Source organism: Pocillopora verrucosa, chromosome 3 (genome assembly GCF_036669915.1).
Source record: "Pocillopora verrucosa isolate sample1 chromosome 3, ASM3666991v2, whole genome shotgun sequence".
Classification (NCBI taxonomy): Eukaryota; Metazoa; Cnidaria; class Anthozoa; order Scleractinia; family Pocilloporidae; genus Pocillopora; species Pocillopora verrucosa.
The window spans coordinates 14,608,585-14,632,913 of NC_089314.1; the positions used below are offsets into that span (position 1 = coordinate 14,608,585).

Here is a 24,329-nt window from a genome sequence, read left to right on the forward strand (position 1 = left end):
GATCACGACTAGGAACATTTGATTGGAATTATGTAACGATAAGAGTATTCCACACTTTTCAGAGGTGTAATGGCTTCAAATCCTGCTACTGATGACTTTGAAGTTTTTGAAGAATGATCGAAATGATCGCGAAAATGAGAACGTCGAGATCAAGAGATGGAAGTGCATGGAAGTGCATAGACACTGAAGGTGTGAAGGTGAACAAAAAAACGAACGCGTTCAGGAATCAAGTGAGTAAATAAAGCGCCAGATACAGTCGTCGATTCAAAATGTGATGCCAGCGGTCGCTAGAAATGTACAAGTTCTTGGAGTGTTAGCAGTAAATTCCTCAGACGAGTTTCAAATGAAGTCCTCGAAAACAACCGCTAAAAACTGCAAAAGATAAAAATACTAGGTCACCGGTTAAATCACCCGAAAAAGATGATGATGCAAGTTTGCTGAGTCTGAGCTTTAACCAAATAGCAAAATTATAGCAGACATTTTGCTTAACAGGATAGTCATTGGCATGTTGTTGATCTCGCGAAAACGATCCCCTCCCTTCTTATCAATGTTGCTAGCTGACTATATCCATGTTCATAACTTAGATTAGAAAATCTGAATTCAGGACAAGGGGGGTGGATGTTAGTCTGCGCTGCCGATCTGTGATGGCTATAGATTTTGGTAAAAAGCTGGTTTTTACATGAACTCTTTGAAAAAAATTCATCCGACTGTAAACTATTTTTAAACTATTAATTTTTTAAATGCAGTAGCTTTTACCTTGGCTGGTCTGTCTTTTTCTGACATGATGGCTGACTCAACTGTATGTGACATCATATTTACTACTTAATGGTAATTTTTCTCTCTTGTCTTTTAGTCCCAAAGTTGTCCAATTTGTTTTGACACCATGGTCAAACTCAGGTTCTCACAGGCTATCATCTCTCACTTGTGGGCATCTCTTTGGAAGAAGGTAAATGTTTTGATGAGATGGAGTTCTTTTAACTGAAAGGCTCAAGTACTATCTGCTGTTGAGACATTGAGCTCTAGCTGAGTCTCCTCCTTTTGTGAATCTGGACTATATCTAAGAAAGTGGTGAAAATGGATTCTAATTGATCCCAAGTGAATGGTTTTAGGATTTTCATGATAAACTAAAAAATTTCTCATATATATATATTATGCATGCTCACTAGTTTTTTCTAGTTTGAGCACTCTGGCATGGCTTAGATGATCCCACATGTTTGAGATCACTTGGGGTGGCTATATGGTCTTACCTCCATCTTAGCATCAGCACTGCACTGATGAGGCCCAGAAGGCCGAAACAGTACTGTCTGCAGTTAGTTATATATTGAATTAGGACTCTGTAACAATTGCATGTTAAGGCCCCTGAGGAAGGCAAATGCCGAAATGCGTCGGGTCTTGAATAAAGCGTTGAAAACGGAAGCACATTCTCCATTGTGCAAATTATATATATATATATATATATATATATATATATATTTTTTTTTTTTTTTTTTCCTGAAAGCTACATTGAAAGATGGTCAAAAGCCAAGGGAGGAAATGACAAATGTCCACAGTGCAATGCACCTGCAAGAAAAAGAGACATAAGAATAATATTTTTACACAAAAGCCATCAAGGTTATCAATACAACAGAACATGACAGGGCACTGACAGATCTGGAGAGAGAGGCTTGTGTATTGCTGTAATACCAATTGGCGAGGTAAATGCTGGAGAAGACATAGGTGCATAGTGCATGACTGTGTATCTCAAAGTTTTAGGCTTGTCAGTATATTTTTGCATAATGCATGAATCGTATCCTTAGTCTTAGGATAAATGATGATTTGATCTAGTACCCTTGTTCCAATAAATACCCCCTCTAATAAGTACCTGCCCTCAAATCTGTTTTTGTTAGTGAGCATCCCTATTTCAATAAGTGTCCCTATTGCATATAAAAGTAACCTAATTCAAAAGAGCACTTCCTATCAAAGAAGAGTCCTGATTCTGATTTAGTGATCTGGTGGCAGTGCTGTGAGGACCCTGTTAGAATACATGACTTTGTACATTGAGATCAACCACAGTCACCTTCCTCTTATTGCACACTCAAAGCCTTATCGCAAAATAGTGGTCTTTTTCTCAGTCTGTTAACTTTTGTCCATGTTGGTACTGTACTTTTGTTTCAAATCATGAACCCAAAGAGCAGGTTTTTGTACCTAGTGCTGCTTTTTATTCAGTTTGGTATACTGAAGAAAATTGAAATGACAAACATGTTTCTTGAATAAGCCAATCAGTTGTCAGAATGAAAAGTAAACTGCAGGCAACAATGGTAATTAGTTTGGTGTGGTACAAGGTTTGTTCACAAGTCCTGAACTTTATTGCAATTTGTGGTTTTGCAATTGACTTACTGGAATCAAAACAAAGTTTTCACCTGATCATATTGCTCTGCACCTTTGATTTCGACTCAGACTCTGTTGTAACTGAAAACCAGTGTTTAGTTGTTGATCATTTCCTCTACTCTTGTGACCTCAAATGTGTGATTCAGGGGTGATATAGTAAGGAGAAATTAAGTGCTAGTCACTCTTGAAGGTTAAAGGTACAGTCTTTTATTAAATCTTCAGGTCCAGCTCGTGCTCTCAGTGCAGCTCAGAATCTCAGGGGGCATCAACAGCTGTAAGAACATTTGGGCAAAGCACCTCTATTCAGAGGTTACTATCAAGGAAATCATATGTTCTACAAATGTCTTTTCAAGTTTCACAGGTAAAGCTTGAATTACATTTACATGTATGTGCCACTTCTACATGTGAATACAGTAATAGACTCGTTTTGAGTGTTAGCCCTTCATAAGAGTGATTGGAGGAATTGTGGGTTGTGTATAGGTTTATATGCAGAAAGTGGAGCTACTTTATTGGTGAGAATATGGTGACAGAAACAAGAATAAATTAGTTAAGTGAAAAGTGCTCATTGATACCATGGGGATCAAGAGTGCTAAATAAATATGAAAGATAAATTTTAGTTCTAGAGTTTTGTGGCTTTCTGAACTGCTTAGATGTAGGAAAAGGCCCTGAACTGCTATATGCTGCTTAGAATGATTAGGGAGATTTAAGTGTCTAGTGACTGGTTTGGATGCGTCCTTGTCATTTCTCTCTACATTGCAAGGGTGTTCTTGGAATTGGTGACCAAGTCATTGTCGTGATATTGCGTTACACGGTCACGCCACTGGGCCGATGAACATCTTTATATTTAGAAGACTAGGGAGACAACGAATACACACGTGGCGGCAGTCGAGTTCGCACAATAAACAACCCTTTTGAGTTCACAGAATCGTGACATGGTGTCAGGAGTGGGATCTGTTCACCCCTAAAGATGACAGAAGCAGCTGAAGCATCCATAGTTGTGCCACCAGCGCCGACTCAAGTTTTTATTCCCCCGTCAAATTTGCCCCCGCCGAAAGCGCTTAATTTTGACGACAATTTAGCCACCGCATGGAAATCGTGGAAAGCAGCGTGGCAGCGCTACGAAATCGCTACTGGTGTATATAAACAAGAGGGCATAGTTCGTGTGTCGACATTACTAAGCATTATAGGCGAGGATGGCGTCAGAGCCCACGATACCTTTATTTGGAACGAAGACGAAAACGCAGACGACATTTCACAAGTCCTGAAGAAGTTCGACGAATTCTGCATTCCTAGGACACAGGTCATATATGAACGCTATAGGTTCAACAACCGAAACCAGGAACCAGGCGAAAACATCTCGACGTATCTTACGGAGCTTCGAACGATCGCAAAAAACTGTGCACACGATACAATCACACCAGATGAAATTTTGCGTGACCGCCTCGTGCTAGGCATACGGGATGATCGCGTCCGCGAGAGACTTCTCCGTTTGAATGATTTATCTCTCCTACAAGCAGTTGACATTATTAAGTCGTCAGAACAGACCCAACAGCAAGTAAAGCTAATGGCTGGAGGAGACACTGCAGTTCATGCGTTACGGAAGGCGGGATCGGCAGAAAAACCTGAAGAAGAACGACAACTTAAGTCACAAGCATTTAGAAGACCGTCTAAAGAATGTGGAAATTGCGGAATGGTGCATGGACGTCATTGTCCCGCGTATGGAAGAACATGTTTTAACTGTGGGAGTATGAATCATTTTGCGAATAAATGTCGCGCTAATCCCCGAGGAGTGAAAAGTAGAGTTTCGGCGGTCCACGAAGCCGTCGACATGGGAAACGACCCCTACTACATTGGTGCTACTACTAGTAAGAGCAAAGGCCAGAAAAAATTGGCAGTGGTCAAACTCCACATTTATGGGCCAGATCCCAAGACAGAAGTCCAGTTTCAAATAGATACTGGGTCGCAGTGCGACATTCTCCCGGCCCAATTATACAAGCAAATCACTGGGGACACCCTCCTTCATCGCCTCAAACCATGCCAAAAGGAAATAGTCTCGTACACAGGGGATCGCCGCAAAATTGCTGGTAAAGCTACCCTGCCTGTGTGGTCCCGTGGACAGCGGAGGTCAATGGAGTTTAACATCTTAGACGGAGACTATCAACCGATTTTATCATTGAACACCAGCCTCAATCTTGGCTTTGTGAGTTTGAATAATTGTGACGTCCTAGCATTACACGTCAAGTGTCCCAAAGCCTCCTTGCTCGAAGAGTATGAGGACGTATTCGACGGATTAGGGGCCCTACCGGGAACATACAAAATAGCCATAGACGAACAGGCGCAACCAGTTGTCCACGCACCGAGGCGAGTGCCAGTAGCCTTGCGTCCATGCATCAAAAACAAGCTGGACGAACTTGTTGATCGTAAAGTTATTATTCCAGTAACAGAACCGACGCAGTGGGTATCCAGCATGTTGGCCATAGTGAAGCCAAACAAAGTACGCATCTGTATTGACCCGAGAGATTTAAATCGTGCCATTCGGCGAGAGCATTACCAGTTGCCGACTATCGATGAAGTGGCCTCCCGCTTAACAGGTGCCAAGAAATTTACTCTTTGTGACGCCAAGGATGGTTTCCACCAAATCCTCTTAGACGATGCTTCTAGTTTCCTGACAACGTTCAATACGCCTTTTGGGCGTTATAGATGGGCCCGCATGCCTTTTGGTATCTCAAGTGCGCCTGAAGTTTGGCAGCGACGCATGCATGAATTCGTAGAAAATTTAGAAGGAGTTGAAGTTATCGCTGACGACTTCCTCATCGCTGGATTTGGCGAAACTGACGCAGAGGTCAACTCGAGCCTTGAAAAGAACGAACGTGCGTTCTTCAAGAAATGCCGGGAGTGGAACCTCAAGCTCAACAAACTCAAGCTGAAAAGATCTCAAACCGAAGTGCGTTTCATGGGCCACCTCTTGACTCCTGATGGTCTAAAGGCAGACCCAGCCAAAGTTGAAGCTATTTTGGATATGCCACCGCCGACTGATGTGAAAGGCCTGAAGAGGTTTTTGGGGATGGTCAATTATCTGGCCAAATTCTTGCCACTCCTGTCCGACATGACAGAACCTTTGCGAAGGCTTGAGGACAAGGACGTCGAGTGGTGTTGGCTTGCACAGCATGAGAAAGCATTTACCACAGTCAAAGAATACTTGGCCAAGGCCCCGGTACTGAAATACTATGATGTTACTGAAGAAGTGACAATCCAATGCGATGCCAGCATAACGGGTCTAGGTGCAGTACTGATGCAAAAGGGTCAGCCCGTTGCCTTTGCCTCGCGAGCTCTGACCGACACCGAAACGCGTTACGCTCAAATCGAGAAAGAGCTCCTCGCCATAGTGTGGTCAACCGACAAGTTCAATCAATACATACTGGGACGCGAAGTTGTACACATCGAGTCTGACCACGAACCACTAAGGGCAGTTTTTACCAAGCCAATACACAACTCACCGAAGAGACTCCAGAGAATGCTGATGGCCCTTCAGAATTACTCCCTGGATGTGCAGTATAAAAAAGGGGAACTTATGTGGGTATCAGATGCACTGAGTCGAGCATACCGCAACACCACCGAAGCCTCCAAGCACGATACAAGTCTGATCTGTACACTTGCCGAGATAGATCATTCAGAAAACCTCTCGATTGCACCATACAGGCTCGCTGAATTCAGAAACGAGATTGCCAGGGACCCAGTGATGCAAAAGCTAATCGGAGCAATCAAGGGTGAATGGCCAGTGTCAAGGAAGTCCTGTACCCCTGAGCTGACGCCTTACTATGACAAACGAAGTGAGCTTATAGAAGACAAGGGACTAGTATTCCTGGGGGAGCGATTGCTGGTACCCCCTTCCCTGAGAAAAGAAATGTTGAAGCAAATTCACCGATCACATATTGGAATCGAAGGGTGTTTACGTCGCGCTAGGGAGGTCCTCTATTGGCCCCTCATGAATTCGGAAGTAAAGGACTTTGTTTCCAAATGCTCAATCTGCCAGTCGTACCAGCCAGATCAGTGCCGCGAGGAATTGCAACCGTATCCGATCCCGTCGCGTCCCTGGTCGATGCTAGGTGCCGATTTTTTTGACCTTGGGCAACAACATTTCTTTGTCCTAGTCGACTACTGGAGTGGGTTCTTTGAAGTCCAGGAGGTTAAGGTGGCCACATCTGCTAGCGTGATAGCTGCGTGTAAAGTACAATTCGCCCGCCATGGGATACCAGACGTGCTTATTACCGACAACGGACCTCAGTTTACGTCATCGGTGTTCAGTGCATTCGTGAGAGAATGGCAGTTTGAACATAGAACTTCGAGCCCCCGTTACCCCCAGTCAAATGGCCGCGCCGAGAATGCCGTGAAGACCTGCAAGAACTTGATGACGAAAGCGAAAGCGGATGGGCAAGACCCGCTGTTAGCCCTTCTTGATTGGCGCAACACCCCAACAGAGGGTCTAGGAACATCACCCGTACAGAGACTGATGGGACGCCGCACACGCACTTTCTTACCAACCCATGAAACGCTCCTGCGGCAGCCATCACACCAGGAAACAGCCTCCAAATTAGCTGAGCGCAAGAAAAGACAAGCTCAACAATACAACAAAAAGTTTCGCCCTTTAGAGGCACTAAAGTGTGGACAGGCCATCAGGATGCGGCTTCCCGGAAGGGAGGAATGGAGTCTGGGGACCTGCATGAAAGCCTTGGGGAACAGGTCTTATGAAGTTGAAGTTTGCGGCAGGCGATACCGACGCAACCGTCGGCAACTGCGCCTGACCCCGGAAACAGCACCACCTATGAGTCTGGTAGAACTAACTCCGCCCGAGTCTACCCTCAAACCGGCGCCAAATCTGACAGAGCCAGGACCTCCTCCACCGGAGTTCCATGGCGAGACCAAAACAGAGAGAATGCCACCTGAACATGAGATGGGAACTGAGCTTGAGCCACAAAGGATTGAAACTCGTCGATCAGAACGCAGACGTCGACCGCCTTTGTGGCATCAGGATTACCATATGAACTGAACATTGAATGATTGAGCCGCTAAATAGTCGTTGGGTCTGTTTCTATCTTTTTATGATTTCAATGAAGAACAATGTTTTATCGATTTTATGTGATTTGAACAGTGATCGAAACCGAACATTAAGTATTAATTAACTTTTGAAGATAAACTTTGTAAAAAGGGGAAGATGTCGTGATATTGCGTTACACGGTCACGCCACTGGGCCGATGAACATCTTTATATTTAGAAGACTAGGGAGACAACGAATACACACGTGGCGGCAGTCGAGTTCGCACAATAAACAACCCTTTTGAGTTCACAGAATCGTGACAGTCATCTTCCTGTTTCACCAATGTATAACTTTTTTCAATAAGTGCAAGTTATATAGTACATGACATTAGCAGAGGTGCACTTGAAGTCATCAGTGATCTTGATGGATCTCTTGGCCAGAACCTGAAAGATTGATGTAACTTTACTTTTCTGTCTGCTGCACCATTAGAGCTAAGAATTTGTATTATTTGGCCAATGTTTGACTTATTAGTAAGAGTAATACTATCATTTCCTCTGACTTGTTTTCACTAGAATGGAGCAAGAGTGATTTCTTTTGATCAACACCATGCTATACTAGTTGTGTCCAAGCCTTCACCAAATCAGCTCTTTCCTGGATTTGGTGTGGTAAAGGTATGTAAAAGACTCTGGGATTATTACTAACAGTATTTAATTTTATGTTATCTCATATTTTACTGTATGGCCTGCTAATTCAAAGGCTTGTTTGAATTGAAATCTTCTCCTTGTATGTTAACTCAGGTAAGGTAAGGTAAAGTAAATATCTTTTCTTAATAACCTCAATTCCTTAGTCTTTACTGTGATTTTTAGAATCTTGTTCTTTTCTCCTGGATTTATGATTTGTAAACTTCACTTGAGTTGATTAATTATGCTATGCAATCTTTTTACATTCAGTAGAAACTGTAAGACTTGAAATGAAAAGTCTATGCATTAAATCCAAGGTGACTTATAGCCAACGGTCTCACCGTCTCACCTTTCCAGAACATGTTTATGTACTTGTTTTATAAATTTTTCTTTAATATGTTTGTGCAAATTTAGGTGAGCTGACTTTAGATTCAAAGCATTGTGAGTTTGTGCGCATTCACGAGAAGGCTGTCCGTGATATGGCATTTAACAACAGAGGTGATGGTTTATTGTTGACAGCAAGCATGGACAAGACTGTCAGGGTCACCAGTATGCTGAGCAATGCTGTTGTACAGACGTGAGTGGAGTAAAGAGTATTAAGAGAAAAAAGAATTAGTACTTAGTGCAATTTTTTATGTAACAAGTACATGTAGGTTCCATGCTGCCATGTGTCTGTCATGTAATAGATCACAGATCATGTCAAAATGTGATAAAAACAAAAAGTGGCACATGAGGCTCAGCTGATTGTGTCACTGATTTTCTTTATCCATGACTTGAAAAGACCTACGGAAATAAAGAATCTATTTGTTTTATTTGATAAAAAGCAAAATGTCGTCAATGGTGATGTCATCTATGTGTCTGTCCTCCAATAGATCAATAGTAAGCACCAATAAATGTATGCATGATTCAACTCATCATATACAAAGTAATGTGTTTTAGTCAATGAGGGCAAGGCCTGAATCAACTGCAGGTACATGTATCATGTATGGTCTGAGGCCAGCATTATATTGAGTTTAATTTCACTGGTATAACATTTTGCCTCACCCAAAGTTCTCTTTGGTTTAAGCCTTAGCAAATTATCGTGTTTTGAATCATAGTTACAATACACCAGTTCCTGCCTGGTCATGTGCTTGGAATAAAGATGACACCAATTTCATCTACTGCGGGCTACAGAATGGCACTTGTCTTATTTTCGACATAAGAAACACTGAAACTTACCTGAAGAGTATTCAGAATACAACAGGGGGTTCCTGTCCTGTCATTGCCTTGGCTCATGTGTCATCAGACCCTCACAGTGCCCTGAGGTGAGATCATGTCAGAATACATTCGGTAGTTTCTCCTTTACCCTTTAACTCACATGGATGACGAAGACAGAATTTCTCCTTATAATAGCCATACAACATTAAGTGCACAGGTAATGAGAATAAGGACAAATGTAAATTAGGGGATTATTAGTTGATCCAACACCCAATTTCCAGAGCTAACACCATAGGAACTGTATGACAGACAGTAAGGAGAATTGCTCATGAGATCTTGGAGTGAAGGGTTAAAAACTACTAACAGTGTACAGGATTTTTTCAATAAGATAGAAGTACATGTACTTTTCTTGAGTGAGTGTGAAAGGAAATTCAAGAAAGAGCTGCATTTTATTGCATCATATTGACTCAAGGCAACAAAGATTTTTTTATTGTTACTGCAGTAGTTGTTCAATAATGCTGTTGAGTGGAGTGTTGAGTGGTTGAGTTTGCAAGCAGGCCTCAATGTTGGCTCTGCAGAATAAGTGTTTCTCCACCTGTTGGAAGATTTGAGAAGAGATAGAGCAAGGTGTGCTAGGGGTGTGGCTGACTAGTTTGGCTCAAGGCCTTAAATTCATTTGTTTGCGAATAAGCACTTGTCTTAAAGTGCGTACTGTGAGGACGTGCTTGTATTGTCAATGGAACACTTGTAGGAGAGAAAAATGTGTTTTGCCTTATGTTGTATAGTAATTGTAACATTTTGAAAGCATTCTTTTTGTATCATAAATTGATAAAAATAATAATAATTGGTAAATGTTAGACTATACCTTGTGACAAAGGTTTTTTTTTGACTTAATTGTATGTACAGTAGAATGAACAAACAACTACTTATCCAAGTCAAGTGAGAACAATCTGCACATTAATATAATAAATTTAAAGTCAAAACTACTAGGAATGTCAGCTTTGAAACTCTTTACAGTGACCAATGTACAATATCATCTCAGTTGGTAAAACCAAAATTATCTTGTTATACTCCCCCACTGATGCTGAGCACCGCGGTTTAGTTAGAAACTTACCTCCTTTATTATTAATAGTGATTAACTTGTAGCTGTTCCACACCGTTTCAATGTTATGGGTGTCAAACACTGTATTAGTTGAATGCCAAATGAAAGACATATTCCCTGAACAATTGCATCCACATGAAAAGAAAAAAACACATGTATGCATGCAGGAGAGAAAGAATCAAAATACACATACTTGTTTCAAAACTTTTGCATGATTGAATTTTTTTTCCAATTTACAGAATTCTGGGGCATTAGGTAGTTGCAAACCATGCATGCATGTGTAATTTAGAAGGGAAATGCATAATTACTTAAAGAGAGGGTTTTAATGGACACTGCAATTTACTTGGGGATACTTTTTTGCCATTTTTTTTTAATTTTAATTTCACAGACCTGGTGGAATTCTTGTTTGTAAACTTGAAGGAGCTTCTTTCTGGGAAAAAACACCTGGAGCTGATTTTGTTCCTCATTGCCTAACACTTCCTGAAGGTACTTGCCTGTATTAGAGAAAATGACAGATCTGTAAGGGGAAAACTGTCATGTTATTTTCTTAATCATCTTTACTTGAGAAAAAGTTGAATGTGAATTTCTTAAATTTTCTTTTGGGGGTTGGGGGGGGGGTTATTGATCAGCACAGTTACACTGTATCTCTTTGTGAGTTGACCATAATCTAACAAAACCAATCCCAGGATGAAAATGCCATCACCTTTGTGAAGGATATATGTTATAATGTACAGTGTTCACATGTGTGGGCAGTTAAAACTCATTTTAAAAATGATGCTTGGTTTTGGCCATTGATTCCTGTAGGTGGTTAACATGTACATGGTGTGAGTTCTCTTTACAACAAACACATCAAGCTAGATCTTATTTGCACTCAGTTTATAACACACTTGTACCCATACCATAAAACATCATCATGGCTTAAATTCCTTTTTGTCTAATACTGTTTAGGGTCTTGCACCAGTTTATCCTTTGAGCCATCAACTCGTCATTGTTTGTTTTCCTTTCGCCCCTCCAAGAAATTCCCTCAAACAAGACATTTGGTAGGATTTTCTTATCTTGTGCAGTTCATTTTTTTAAATGAATATTTACCACATGTTAATTTTTAACCTAATCTCAAGGTTAAACTCTGATGTAATTATGTTTAATCTGAGCTGGATAAAAGTTTAGCCAGTGAGATAAATAAGAGTCTTTGTTGGTGAAGTGTCTCAAAACTGTTGGGGAAAGTGCAAGAAACTCTTTAGGTGGCCAATTTACAATATGAACTCAGTTGTTAAAACCAAATTATCTTGTAATACACACACCCTCAAAACAAAAGCTTCTCAGCAAATCCAGGTTATTCACTTGTCCTGATGATTGCAACATTCTGATGGTGGCAGCTGGTGATGAGAGCCTCTCATTGGTGAGTTTTCCTCAAGCTTTGGTGTAAAGCAGTTTGATTATGTTCCTGTGCAGTAAATGATATCTGCAGTGTTACACTTGAAGCTTGAACACATCAGGGGTAGCCAAGAGTGATGATAAATTTAATCCTTTCACATTTAAGATCTCAATAATTACCCTCTTTCCCACATGTATCAACAGCTTCTTAGAATGGAAGGTCTTTATCGTTTGATATCAGAAGCTTGATAGTTTTCTTTTAATTCTGATTACCTGCTTGCTGTCTTGGTAATTTAAGTATTTTTTGGCCACTTCTGAAAGTGAAAAGGGCTACATGTATGCTAAAAAAAGTCTTGAAAAAACTACATGTGTAACCAAAGTTATTTACTATATCTTCATGCAAAAATGTTCTAAAATATGTAAGAATTTGTTTCATTATGCTACAAGAGAACGGAAGTATGTACATGTCATGATCTTAACAGCAGCATACCTCTCAGCCATAAGATTAAACATTCTATCCCAAAGAAAGACATTCTCTAGCAGGTACATGTACCCAGCATTGAGAAAATGTCTACCTTTTGTGTGGTTATGTAGATGAACACCAACTTAGTGTGCAAAATGTTTGTTACTTGTTTTTTTTATTCCCTAGACTTTGATATGGAATGGCAGCAATGGAAACCAGCTGCAGAAACTACCCAACCAAGGAAAAGAGATCTTAGATGTTCTCCCCTGGCATGCTCAACCAATGACAGTGCGCGTTATATCCTAACTTTATTATAATATCCAATAAACAGGTGATGAGAAAAATCAAACTTATCAGGTACATTTAGATGTACCTTGATCTAGCACCAAATTCTCTCAGCTAATTTACTATGAAATGTGTTGTAGCTATAGAGAAGAATTGATAACCAGATCTTGAGAGTTGAAGAGTTAAGTTAAATTATGGGGACAAAGGAAAAGGTGACTTTCAGGCTTTCAAAGTACTTGGGAAATGCTTGCTACATTTGATGTGAGCAAATAAGTAATTCCTAAGATCTTAGAGAGGTTCTTACAATGTATCAATCCAATTTTGTATTAAGTCGTAACAGTTTTTAATTTGACATTTACACAAGCACATTATTATAATATACATTGTTTGGATGGGAAAACATTAAATTCAATAACTGTAAGTAAAAAGTGGTTTTCTCAACTGCTACTTGGCTAGTTTTGAAGTTAACAGCAATTACTACACACCTCTGAGTAGCCAATGAAAATTGTACATCAAGAGTTAAATTTCCAACAATTTTTTGGTATACTAGAGAAATAAACTAATTTTTGGTATATGTGTGGTATATACTTAGTCTAAAACAATTATTCACCTCTGCATTGGTGAAAGTGGATATTTATCTCACCACTTTGTGGTGTGGTATGTATCCACCAATATTCACACCACTGTAATGAATAATTGTTTATTAAAATAAATATCTTGGTAAAATAATTTTATACAACTTATGAAATAACTTGAGTGAAAATTTTAATCTTAAAATTACTTTCTTAATACTAGTAAATTTTTCATACCCCTTTTAAAAATATATTTTAATACATTCTTGAACTCATAACTTGCCATATTTGACTGAAAGAGAACAGTTGAGGTTAACTTAACAGAGCAAAACATTTTTTTGGTCAACTTAGGAAACTTCCATTAACTGTTAAAAGTCAAGTTAAATCAATTTTACAGAAGTGTTTGAAAGGACAAACAGGTACACACCTTGGTATGATAATCCCAAAGTAGCGGGCTTCTGAACTTTTTCCTGAAAGACACCCATGAAGGTGCGAAGTAACCTTACGCACCCATAACCCCACCCTAAGTGAGTATCCAGCTTTTTCCCTCCTGAGTGGCTATCATGCCCTGTGTACTGCACGAATGCCTGGAACAGGCCAAGGAATGCATCCATACCAGTGAAGTAGATGATGTCACAGCTGTGGGTAAGAGATACACACAGGCTAATTGTAAGAATGCAAAGCCAATCATAGAAAGAACTCTGGCAAGTGGACTCTGGACTGGCAAGTGTGGAAGTTCCATACAGTAAATTGCTAATCATGAGATAAGTTTCACAAAAATAATTAGCCATACAGCAGAAGGAAATTGTTCAGGTAGACAACATTATCCAGGAGGTGCCCCCTAAAGCTTTTACTGGAGCCTTGAAGGTTCAATCATATGCCTGTTGACATTACGGGCTCCAACCAGCAAACAGCCACAGAACAAAGATGCCAGCTCAAGACAAACAAAGACACCTCCCCAGTCGTACACCTTACTGCTTGTCATCAGAGGAATTCCTGCCAGTGTTGCTCCCACTATAATGAAAAATGTACGAAGAATTTTAAAGCACAAACTTTGAATTTGAGGTTTGGCAATTTTATGCAATTCCACTCATGAATAGGGGGGAAAAAAAGGGGGTAAAATGTTTTTTTTTTATTTGCTGACAGTGGGATAGAGTTCCTTGCTCTTTTGGCAAGTGGCTTTTGATTCAGTACATGTAGAAGAACATGATTGTGGTATTTGGCTTTTAGCTAGTAGTGTGGACTCACAAGGCAGGCATGAGAAACTTTCTAGCATGGGTAAGATCAGTAATGTTTCACGCCAGAAACTTGGGAAACACAGAAGATAAGTAACAGTTGGTGAGTTTGCATATTAAGCTTGCACATTAACCCTTTACTCACTTACATCAGTATGGATATTCTCCATACTGTTCTCCAAGGGTGCTGGCAAGGAATTTATTTAACTGTTTCACTATCAAGACTGCATTTCTTGGCAATTCTCATTACTGTCCATTATACAATGTTTTTAATGTTAGTATGGAGAATTTGGTGCTCAATCAAGTAATCTCCTAATAATTGATATTTATCTTTATTCTCCTCTCTTATTTGCTTGACATTGTTTTGATATTGTAAGGAGAAATTCTGTTTTGGTCACCCATGGGAGTTACAGGGTTAGGAACCAAGAGCTTTTTTTGTTAGTTGGTTACCATTTCCTTTATTCTCATGACCTTAATGTTTGATTCAAGGGTAATATTGTAAGGAGAAGTTAGATGCTAGTCTCTCTAAGAGGGCAGGATCTTAAGAGGCTTAGAAAATACCACCAGCTAGAGGTACAGCTTGTATATGTAATTGACTTTGTCTAATTTTTATTATGGTTTGCTTCACAGTTGACTTTTCTGCACTCCAAATTAGTCTTTCACTCCTTTGAATCACTTTTTTCCAGAATACAAATACATTTATATAAAGTTTTTTAATTATTCTTGTTAACCTCTACTTGATAGGATCTTAAGCACAGGTGGCCCAAGCTCACGTCTCAAGAAAAAGCCAACAATTAAGTCATGAAAGGGTCACGTGTTGTGTGACTTGGTGTTAAGTTACACAAGGAACCATTGAAAATTTGATGTTATAAAGAATAGTTTAGGGAACAAAACATGGTAGATTTACAATAATAAATATTTCAAAATATGAACATCTTACATGTAAAATCAATAAAACTTACTCACATCCTGTATCCGATGTAGTTTCTGGCGATTTCTGCCATTTTAAGCTTGCTTTACCATCACTGTTATTCCGTTACACTTTGTTCTTTTTTATTTCAAAAACCTCTAGCTGGTAGGATCTTAGGAGGTTCAGAAGGTACTTGAAGTACAACTTGCATATTTAATTGACTTTGCCCAATTTTTATTACAGTCTGCTTTGCATTTTACTTTTTGGCATTCCATTTTAGTCTTATACTACTTATACTACTTTATGTTCAAGTCTAATATCAATTTCAAGTCAAATTCATCTAAAACTGGTTTGATTTGTATTGAAATAAATTCCCAACCAAAGAAAATACAAATCATGCAGACTACTTTAAAATTTATTTACATGAAATTCATTCAAAACATAACATTGTTAATGATTTCAAGTTTACTTTACATACATAAGCTGCCCCTCTGGCTGGTAGTAGTGTTTTCTGAGTAATCCAAGATCCTACTAGCCAGATGAACAAGACTGCAAAGCATAAAAGTATAACTATGGAGTGACTCCACAATGGTATAGAACTAACATGTAGAAAGGCTTTTCCATAAATAAAAAATGAAATGAAATGAGCTAAATTCGCCTTAAATGCACGAAGTATCTCTAGCTTGTAGTATTTTATAAGCCACCTAAGATCCTACCAGCTAGAGGTACATGACCAAGGAAGATTAAGAGGATATTCAAAAAAAAAATTTATTCCAATGTAGTGTAAGACTAAATGGAATGCCAAAAATTAAAATTCGATGCAAACTGTAATAAAAATTGGGCAAAGTTGATTTAATATGCAAGCTGTACCTCTTGTATTTTCTAGTAAGCCTTCTAAGATCCTACCAACTAGAGGTACCAAATAAAATAAATAAATGAAAATGTATTCATGAAAAAAGTAATTCCAAGGAGTGTAAAAGTAAATTGTGGAGCAAACTGTTGGAAAATTTGGGCACATTCAACTAAATGTGCAAGCTGTACTTCTAGCTGGTAGTATTTTCTGAGCCCCTTAAGATCCTATCATGTAGAGGTACAAGACCAAATAACAAAAAACATAAATGTACATGTATTCTTGAGAAAAGTGATTCAAAGGAGTGAAAGACTAATTTGGAGTGCAGAAAAGTCAACTGGGAAGCAAACCATAATAAAAATTGGGGAAAAGTCGACTAAATGTACAAGCTCAGTGTACCTCTAGGTGGTAATCTATGATCACTCTGAAAAGTCCGGTGGGATCTTAAGAGGCTTAGAAAATACCACCACCGGCTAGAGGTACAAGACCAAATAAAAACAATAAATGTAATTGTACTCTTGTAAAAAGTGATTCAAAGAATGTAAGACTAATTTGGAAAAAAGTAAAATATGGTGCAAACTGTAATAAAAATTGGTCAAAGTCGACTAAGTATGCAAGCTATGCCTCTGGCCGGTAGAATTTTATAAGCCCCTACAAATGCTACCAGCTAGAGGTACAAGACCAAAAAAAAATAAGTGAATGTAAACATATTCTTGACCAAAAAAAAAAATAAGTGAATGTAAACATATTCTTGAAAAAATTAGTGTAGATTAAAAAAGGAGTGTAAGACTAATTTGGAGAGCAGAAAAAGTAAAATGTGAAGCAAACTGTAATTGGGCAAAGCACAGGCGGCCCAAGCTCCAGCTGTGAGAGGATCACCTTACGCAATAACTGTCATGGCGGAATTATAAGAGTTTGTACGAGAATATTTACGACCGCTCTATGGAATAAAAAAAATAGGTCAAATTCTCAATAAAAATACGTCACCTTAATTCTACAGCGTATCGCTTGTTATCTGACGGCTTATTTTGATGAAAGGAATCCATTTTAGCGATTTGTCTATTTAAAGATTTTTACGTACGTCTGGACTTCGCTTTTGAGACTTAGAAACTCCTGCAATCCGTCAATTTGTATTCATTTTTAGTTTCGTGTATACCTGATATCAATAAAACAAGCCATACGGCAAAATTAAAACTTCTTTTCACAATGTATATTTGTGGGCAAAATAGAGTAAGCTCAACGAATAGATTCCAAGTTGCCGTGCGTCTGTTCAGTAATAGATCACAGATGACGTCAACATGTCATAAAAAAAAAAAGTGGCACATGAGGCGCAGCCGAGTGTGTCACTGATGTTCTTACCACATTTTGACTTCATCTGTGATCTATTACTGAACAGACGCACTGCAACTTGGAATCTATTTGTTTATACAATAAAGAATTAAAATATACAGAAAAAAGTTTTGATGATGACGTCATCTAACGTCTGTCATCCAATAGATCATAAGTGAGAACCAATCAGAATGCGTGCATAACTGAGCTTATTATATAATTACTTATAGCGTTACGCTTTTCGTGACAAAGATTTCCGCTTTCAGTTTCAAAAAGTAGGGGAACCCCCCTAATAATATTGGGAAATTTTCCTTTTGACGTGTCTTTTAAAGGTTAAAACGCCCTTCTGTCCATATTTCCAAAGTCTTGCAACAAAGGCTAGTGAAGAAATCTAGACAGAAGTCGGAAACGCCGAGGTAAGACTTTGGTTGTGGTATATGCGAATAATCTCGCCCTCCCGATAACTCAGGTTAATACATACTCTGCATATAATGTACTGTCCACCAATGTACATATTTTTTTCTTGTTTAGTAAAATCCTTCTTTGAATGAATTCAAAAGTAGGTGAACTTTGTCGGCTTACAATACCAGAGCGGCTTTTAACTTTTTTTAGAAGCGTAATTTTACTCAGAATATTTTATTTGTCGGCGAAGAGACTGTCAAAATTAGCAGAAGGCGGCGATGTGAAGCTGGCTTCGTCAGGTTTATTCAGATCCACAATTAATGCCACATCAAATTTAAACGGGCATTAATCTCGTCGATGAATTTACTGCAAAGAAAACTGAGTTAACATGTCCATGGTTGTACATACGATAGATATCATCACTTTACAGGGTAAACTTCTTATTTATTTTCAGTCGTATCGCTGCAAATCACATCTTCATTCCAAATTTTCTCAACATAAATGGTTGGTTTGATTGTTTCTCATATTCGATGGTTTACTGTGGGTCTAATTTCTGTCAACTGAAGATATTTGGAATAAACCATGCGGTCTGGGGTTGTTAATTGCAGGCGAAGTTATAGGATCATGACCTGTCTAAGACTTACACGAAAAGACAGCAGGTGATATTGTAACTCGTGATTTCCATGATGTCTGTTCTCTGCTTTTGCTTTCATTTAGTGACTCCCAAAATTATTTGTAACTCGTGCATGCTTTGTAGGTGACATAGAAATGAGGGTTTGGCGATTTTCAATGGTAAAACGGTTGCTTTTAAAGACTAGAAAAATCGGTCCAAGGTTTAACAGACAAACAAAATGGCTGACCTGGTTTCAATCATTATGAATCTCTAAAAAAACTACACCAAACTGACTAAGAAACACAAGGCCAAAATAAAGCTGGGAAAGCTGTTCTTTGAAATAAATCTCAAACATGATTATCAATAAATTATTGACTAGTCTCAAAGGCTCAGAAGCGAATTAAAATCACAGCAATACATAAAAGCGACGTTACGATTTCCGCTGTGGTTCCCATTATACTTATGAGCATTCGACTTCACTTTTGAAACTTAGAAACTCCTACAATCCGTAAATTTGTATTTTATTTTTAGTTACGTGCATACCTGATATCAATAAAACAAACCATACAGCAAAATTGAAACCTCTTTTCACAATGTTTATTTGCGGGCAAATGGAGTTAGCTTACTAATAGCGTTACGCTTTTCGTGACAAAGATTTCTGCTTTCAATATATTAATAGTTCACACGGCAACCAGGTGGACAATCAGACATGGTTTGATGCTACTCTGGTTTATATTTTGATAACTGCAATGAATTCAAAAGTAGGTGAATTTTGTCAGCTTACAATATCAGCGTATCTTTTAACTTTCTTCAGCAGTGTAATTTTACTCCGAATATTTTATTTGTCGGCGAAGAGACTGTCAAAATTCGCAGACGGCGGAGATGTGAAATTGGTTTCGTTAGTTTATTCAGATCTCCAATGCCACATTAAATTTAAACGGGCATAAATCTGGTCGATGACTTTACTGCGAAGAGAACTGAGTGAACATGTTCAGGGCTGTACAGACGATAGAATATCACTTTAGATAATAAAGTTGTTATTTATTTAAATGTAGTTTCATTCCATATCAGCAGACGTAACGCTGCAAACCACGCATACATTCCAAAATTTCTCTACATAAATGGTTGATTGATTATTTGCTCATATTCAACGGTTTACTGTGTGTCCAAAACTCTCGTGCGTTTGAGCGGGTTGCAGTTGAATATTTACAGTCTTACAAACGGAACTGTTGCTGCGGGTTTATCATATAGGCTTTTCTCTTGACTCTTTGTTAAAGCTGGTTAAAAACTTGAAAAGAGAGTCGGAAACGCCGAGGTAAGATTTTGTTTGTTGTAGACGAGACTGAATAATTTCGACGTCCCGATAGCTCGGCGACAAAAACGTAGGTAACCAACAAAGGACTCGGGAATTCAGAGGTAAGATTTTGGCTGTAGTAGGACTAGTAGATCGCCCTCCCCAAAACTCAGCGATATACACTAAGTTGCAGTTACAGATGTTCGCACATTTATAGTATTACCTCGTTTAGCAAAACCCTTATTTGAATGAAGACCACTAAACTAGTGACGTTCTGTCAGCTTACAATGTTGGGGCGGCCTTTAATGTTGATAAGCAGTAAACGTTTACACAGGATATGAATTATTCGGTGAAGAGTCGGGGACATTTATCGCATTCATAACTGTATCCCGGTCAGGATACATTTTAACTTTAATACGCAGGGTCACGTTATTCGCAATCGTCTTTAGAGCGAGGAAAACTGCAGATGAATAACAAATTTAGTTACGTCTCTTGACGTCAGTCCTAACGCATTAATTGCACCTTTACCTACGTAAATCGTTGAATGAATCTTTAGCGGGTATTTCATGTATTACTATGGATATTACTCAAGAAAAATAGTTCCAAATGCTGATAGTATGTTTGTTGCTCACCAAAACTGATGAAAACTGTCAGTATTGGCACTTGTTGATCATTGCCTTCCAATATCGCAGTATTAACTCCAAGCTAGTCCATAGGACCAAACTAAACACTGCGTTTACATTTTATTTATCTATACTAAAAAATACTAAGGGCAATAAGCTTGAAGAAATTTTCAAATATCTGTATAATAAACCGAAGTCGATTTTTGTGAAGGAATGTGTGACGTCATAATTTCCGGTTTCAGTTTCTGATGGAGGGAACCCCATTTTCCACACTTTCGGGTAAAAATTTCCCTGTTACGCTTGAGATGTCTAAAACCTCTTCGAGTGTTCAAGAAGGCTCTCTATAGTAGTGCTTGAAACTGGATCTTTTTAAGGGAAGTTGCATCATGGGCACATTGTATTCCTTTTTGTTAGGCTGTTATAAGAACACTTTTGATTACCATATGGTTCAATAACAAGCGAGGATCTGACTGTAGCAAAGGTGTTTATTACCTTCGAACTCAGATGATCTTTAAACGTTGTTACAAATACAACTGTCTACGCATTTATCTTTAAATGACTCCAGGAACATGTGTTAATTTGTTAAATTGGCCTAAGGTTTTGTCAGCAGTTTTTGCAGTACGTATTCTGTTGCAATATAATGATATTCCGGCTTTGGGCGATGGTGTTAATTATTTTATTTCGAACACTGTAACTAATATCGTTAGCTCTTTACACTGTTGCTGACCCCTTAAAAATGTTTTGCTGTCTCAAAGTATTGAGTCTTGCACTCTTACAATCGTATTTCTCAGGCAACCGTTGGTCTGATTATGACTGATTGGTTCTGCTGTTCAGGAGGCAGTTAAGTTGGCAGTTAACCCTAAATCAGTCTAATCAGATAAAAATTCATAATTTATTTTAGAATTGACCAAACTTAATAAAACTTGGCAAATGGAAGCTGCATCAACAGCAGCATCAATAAATGTACTTTCTATGTCGCAACAACCTGTTATTTCCATAGCAACTCCGATAAACAAATGAGAAGGTTGTGCCTTAAGACATGTATTTCTCAAGGAATATTCACTTATTTGACTCAAAAATTGCTGTAAATTATCAAAACACAGTGCTCTATGCAATGAATTACTAACTTTTTGTTTCTTAAAAATCCTCGCCATTTAAGGCTTGGCATATTTGTTGCCATAGCAACAATGATCAAAAGCGACAAATTCAAAAAATTATAATTAATTGCATAGAACATCACTCCAGGAACAAGCCCTGAAATTTTGTATAATATAGGTAATAGCAAACCAACTATGCCTGTTTTAGTACTCAGTGTGTAAAGAAATGCTAATTGAAGAAAATGCAAGACAAATTTCAACACATACTGATAGAGCACTAAATGATTCTAACAAAACACTAAGCATAGTCTTAATGGATACAGTGGTCTAGCATGTCCACATTTGATGTGTGAATGTTTTCTCAACCAAATAGGCATAGACTGGTTTGAATAGATTACTTTTGCCCAGTTCGTTCTTTAGCTACAAATTTCACATCCAGGACAACAAATACAATGTCAAGTCCACTTGATGAAGATGGAGCAGGCAAAGCTACTGTTGACTCTTTTTCTTAGGAGGATTTTTCTTTTTCTTTCTGCCATCTGTCTCTGGTTTGAAACTTGTGCCAAATGCTCCAGCCTGATAAGCCAACTTGTCAGCCTTTGAATTTTTCATAGACCGAATGGTCTGTCCCCTTTTGATATTTTGAGCTGATCTTGTGAGCAGCTGAGGCAATTCTTTCCTGGTCCTCCTTCTTCAATGCTTTTAACATATTCCTGCCAGGAGAGATTCCACAGGGATGCCAGAAGGGATGCTGTTATTTGTCAGCTGCCTGTGTTAAACACCACAACAGTCTCACAAACTGCAATGACAAACTCGTCTCTTTCCACAATAATGGCTCTTGGGGCATCTTGACCATAACTTTCCATTAACGCTCCTTCATTTTGATTCTGGGTTTGTCCCTCAAAACAACCTCTTCACCTAATCATCGCATTAGTAAGCCCTAATGAAAATTGGCTTTCAGTTCATCAATAAAAACACAAGGAAGGTGGTCGTCCTCTTTATATTTGTTCTGGAGCCTTCCAAAATTTGCACAGGTGCTTCACTTTAGGGGCATAGTCTTATGCCTGCTCCTCTAGGGGACATGAATCATCTTTATCATGTGATGATAGATTGCCCATACACTGTTTCTTCATTTGGTTGTAAATCAATGCATTTTTGCGTATGGCTCTTTCATAATATTTTTGCATTCTGTCCAAACAAAATTGGTCAGTTAGTCGACCCCTTCCATCAACCTTTCCTCCCATCCGACATCTTGTAGGCCAGCCATCTTAATATTTTCTCTGTAAATTTCTGAGGGCAGTCCCTAATCTCGTCTGCAGCATGGCCAACACATTCTTCCTTAACTCACTGGATATTGGTCTCCGTAAAGTTCAATCATTTTTTAATTGACTCTACCAAAAAGCTGCTATCAACCATCTCCCACAAAGGTTAGAATATATCAGCTTCCTCTTAGCAATGCTACGCACTGAAGAGGGCTTAACGGCTCCTGAGGAGGACTCCATTTCTTCAGAGGAACCCTACATGGTTCACGTCACCATGGCTTGCATGTGACTCTTTCCAAGAAAGATAATCAGCTGATGTTTTATCGGTGTTGACCTTTCCTTGATGAGCATTCTGCTGCAGAATAGGCATTTCACCTCATAGTCAATAATTCTCCTGTCATAACTGAAACAGGCAAACACTACACCAATTCTTAGAGCTATGCCTTGCTCTTCTGCCATGGTCCATCTATTGAAACAGCAACTTTGCACACATGATTGCCATCAATCTCCACCACGCATTCTTCATCTTCATGGAAAAGCTATTTGTATAGCCTTTCCTGCTGCTTCACCCATTAATGTCTCCGCATTACTCACAACCTAATTGTTCAAACTTGCTTTCAATGTGCTGATATAGGCCTTCTTGGTAACTGTGGAGGTGGAAGTTCCATTCCAGCACAAAACTTTGCCAGGCCCGCACGACCCCATTGTTGAGATGATAGCACAGACCTTCGGTTCACTTCATGTGGCCACCACCCTTGTCCACCTAGTCTGGTACTTGTATTCCGAGGAGTGATGATACCACAATACGAGCATTTCAAATACATCAATTCAGCAATGCCATTTCTACTAGTGTCATCTTGAAATAGCGGCAGTGTTTTACTTTGAAATTCGGGGGGGCACTAGCTGCAAATTCTGATACAGCAAAGCCCTCTGAGAGTAGCTTCGCATTTTGTCGCTTGAAAGCCATGTGCCTCCTCGTGAACACAAATTTCTGCTGAACTACTTTGAGAACGAGTGGTAACTGCTTCTTTGCGATCGAAGTTCTCAAAAAGAACCTGTTCATAAGTTTCAATTCCGACATATTTTTCGGTCGCAGTACGGGCTAGAAAGTCATCGTACTCACTTTGAGCCTTGGACGTGCTCGTTTGTGGCTCCACGTGATTCCACGCTGGTGTCATTTCTGTCCATTTTTCCTCTGCTTCCCTTCGCACTTCCCACGCTTTTTTCCCCCTGAACACCTTTCCTTTTTTCCTTCGACACGATCTAAACTTCCCTTTTCTCTATTACCGGTTTTCTCCTCGACTTCCATTGACAAATTTAAAATTACACAACCTCGAAAATAACACTCCAGCACGCTCTCGCAATACTCGGTGAGAAAAGCGACCGGACTACGCGCAAAGGGTTCCTGGTCTGGAAAATTTGGACTAGTTCACGGAGTAAAGGACTTATGGATTACGGATGAACAAATTTGGATCGGTTCTTCGAAAAACCCACATCTGTAAGCCCCATAGCCCAAAATCAACAATGTAAACAATGGTAACTAAGGCCCGGTTGTTAATGAGTTCCATTGATTAACAATCAATGTTTAGGCGGGATTTTCAAAATATTGTAAACGCTCTCGGAACTAAAAAGCCAATAT

General features: G+C 39.0%; 1 protein-coding gene, 1 long non-coding RNA gene and 1 pseudogene across 11 annotated transcripts; 1 reads left to right on the forward strand and 2 right to left on the reverse strand.

Annotated features, from left to right (window-relative positions):
* LOC131786493 (E3 ubiquitin-protein ligase rfwd3.L-like) lies at window positions 1-13,186 on the forward strand. Of its 9 annotated transcripts, none has more exons than XM_066164395.1 (10): window positions 1-230; window positions 854-946; window positions 1,499-1,694; window positions 2,590-2,728; window positions 7,975-8,073; window positions 8,497-8,659; window positions 9,180-9,386; window positions 10,770-10,867; window positions 11,330-11,421; window positions 12,405-13,186. In XM_066164395.1, the coding sequence occupies exons 6-10, from the start codon at window positions 8,562-8,564 to the stop codon at window positions 12,522-12,524; spliced, it is 615 nt and encodes a 204-aa protein (XP_066020492.1). In that variant the 5' UTR covers window positions 1-230; window positions 854-946; window positions 1,499-1,694; window positions 2,590-2,728; window positions 7,975-8,073; window positions 8,497-8,561; the 3' UTR covers window positions 12,525-13,186. The 9 variants fall into 9 exon arrangements, with proteins under 9 accessions (XP_066020492.1, XP_066020495.1, XP_066020493.1 ...); XM_066164398.1 differs by having other exon boundaries at window positions 1,511-1,694; XM_066164396.1 differs by having other exon boundaries at window positions 1-197.
* On the reverse strand, window positions 8,672-17,300 carry LOC136279921 (uncharacterized). 2 transcript variants are annotated; one of them, XR_010717060.1, is made up of 7 exons: window positions 17,058-17,300; window positions 13,503-14,089; window positions 11,683-11,825; window positions 10,772-10,875; window positions 10,394-10,498; window positions 9,301-9,381; window positions 8,672-8,865 (listed from the first exon to the last, which is right to left on the reverse strand). It is a non-coding gene; the product is annotated as an uncharacterized lncRNA (long non-coding RNA). The 2 variants fall into 2 exon arrangements; XR_010717061.1 differs by lacking the exon at window positions 17,058-17,300 and adding an exon at window positions 15,277-15,586.
* A 4,522-nt stretch (window positions 17,301-21,822) lies between these two features.
* LOC136279919 (uncharacterized) lies at window positions 21,823-23,503 on the reverse strand (annotated as a pseudogene).
* Between the last annotated feature and the right edge of the window lie 826 nt (window positions 23,504-24,329).

Bases quoted from the DNA above. Each gene is read 5' to 3' on its own strand.
- LOC131786493 (XM_066164395.1), top strand. From the start codon at position 8,562: ATGGCATTTAACAACAGAGGTGATGGTTTATTGTTGACAGCAAGCATG. The intron at 8,660-9,179 runs GTGAGTGGAGTA...TTTGAATCATAG, and splicing joins AGCAATGCTGTTGTACAGAC to TTACAATACACCAGTTCCTG. The intron at 10,868-11,329 runs GTACTTGCCTGT...AATACTGTTTAG, and splicing joins TTGCCTAACACTTCCTGAAG to GGTCTTGCACCAGTTTATCC.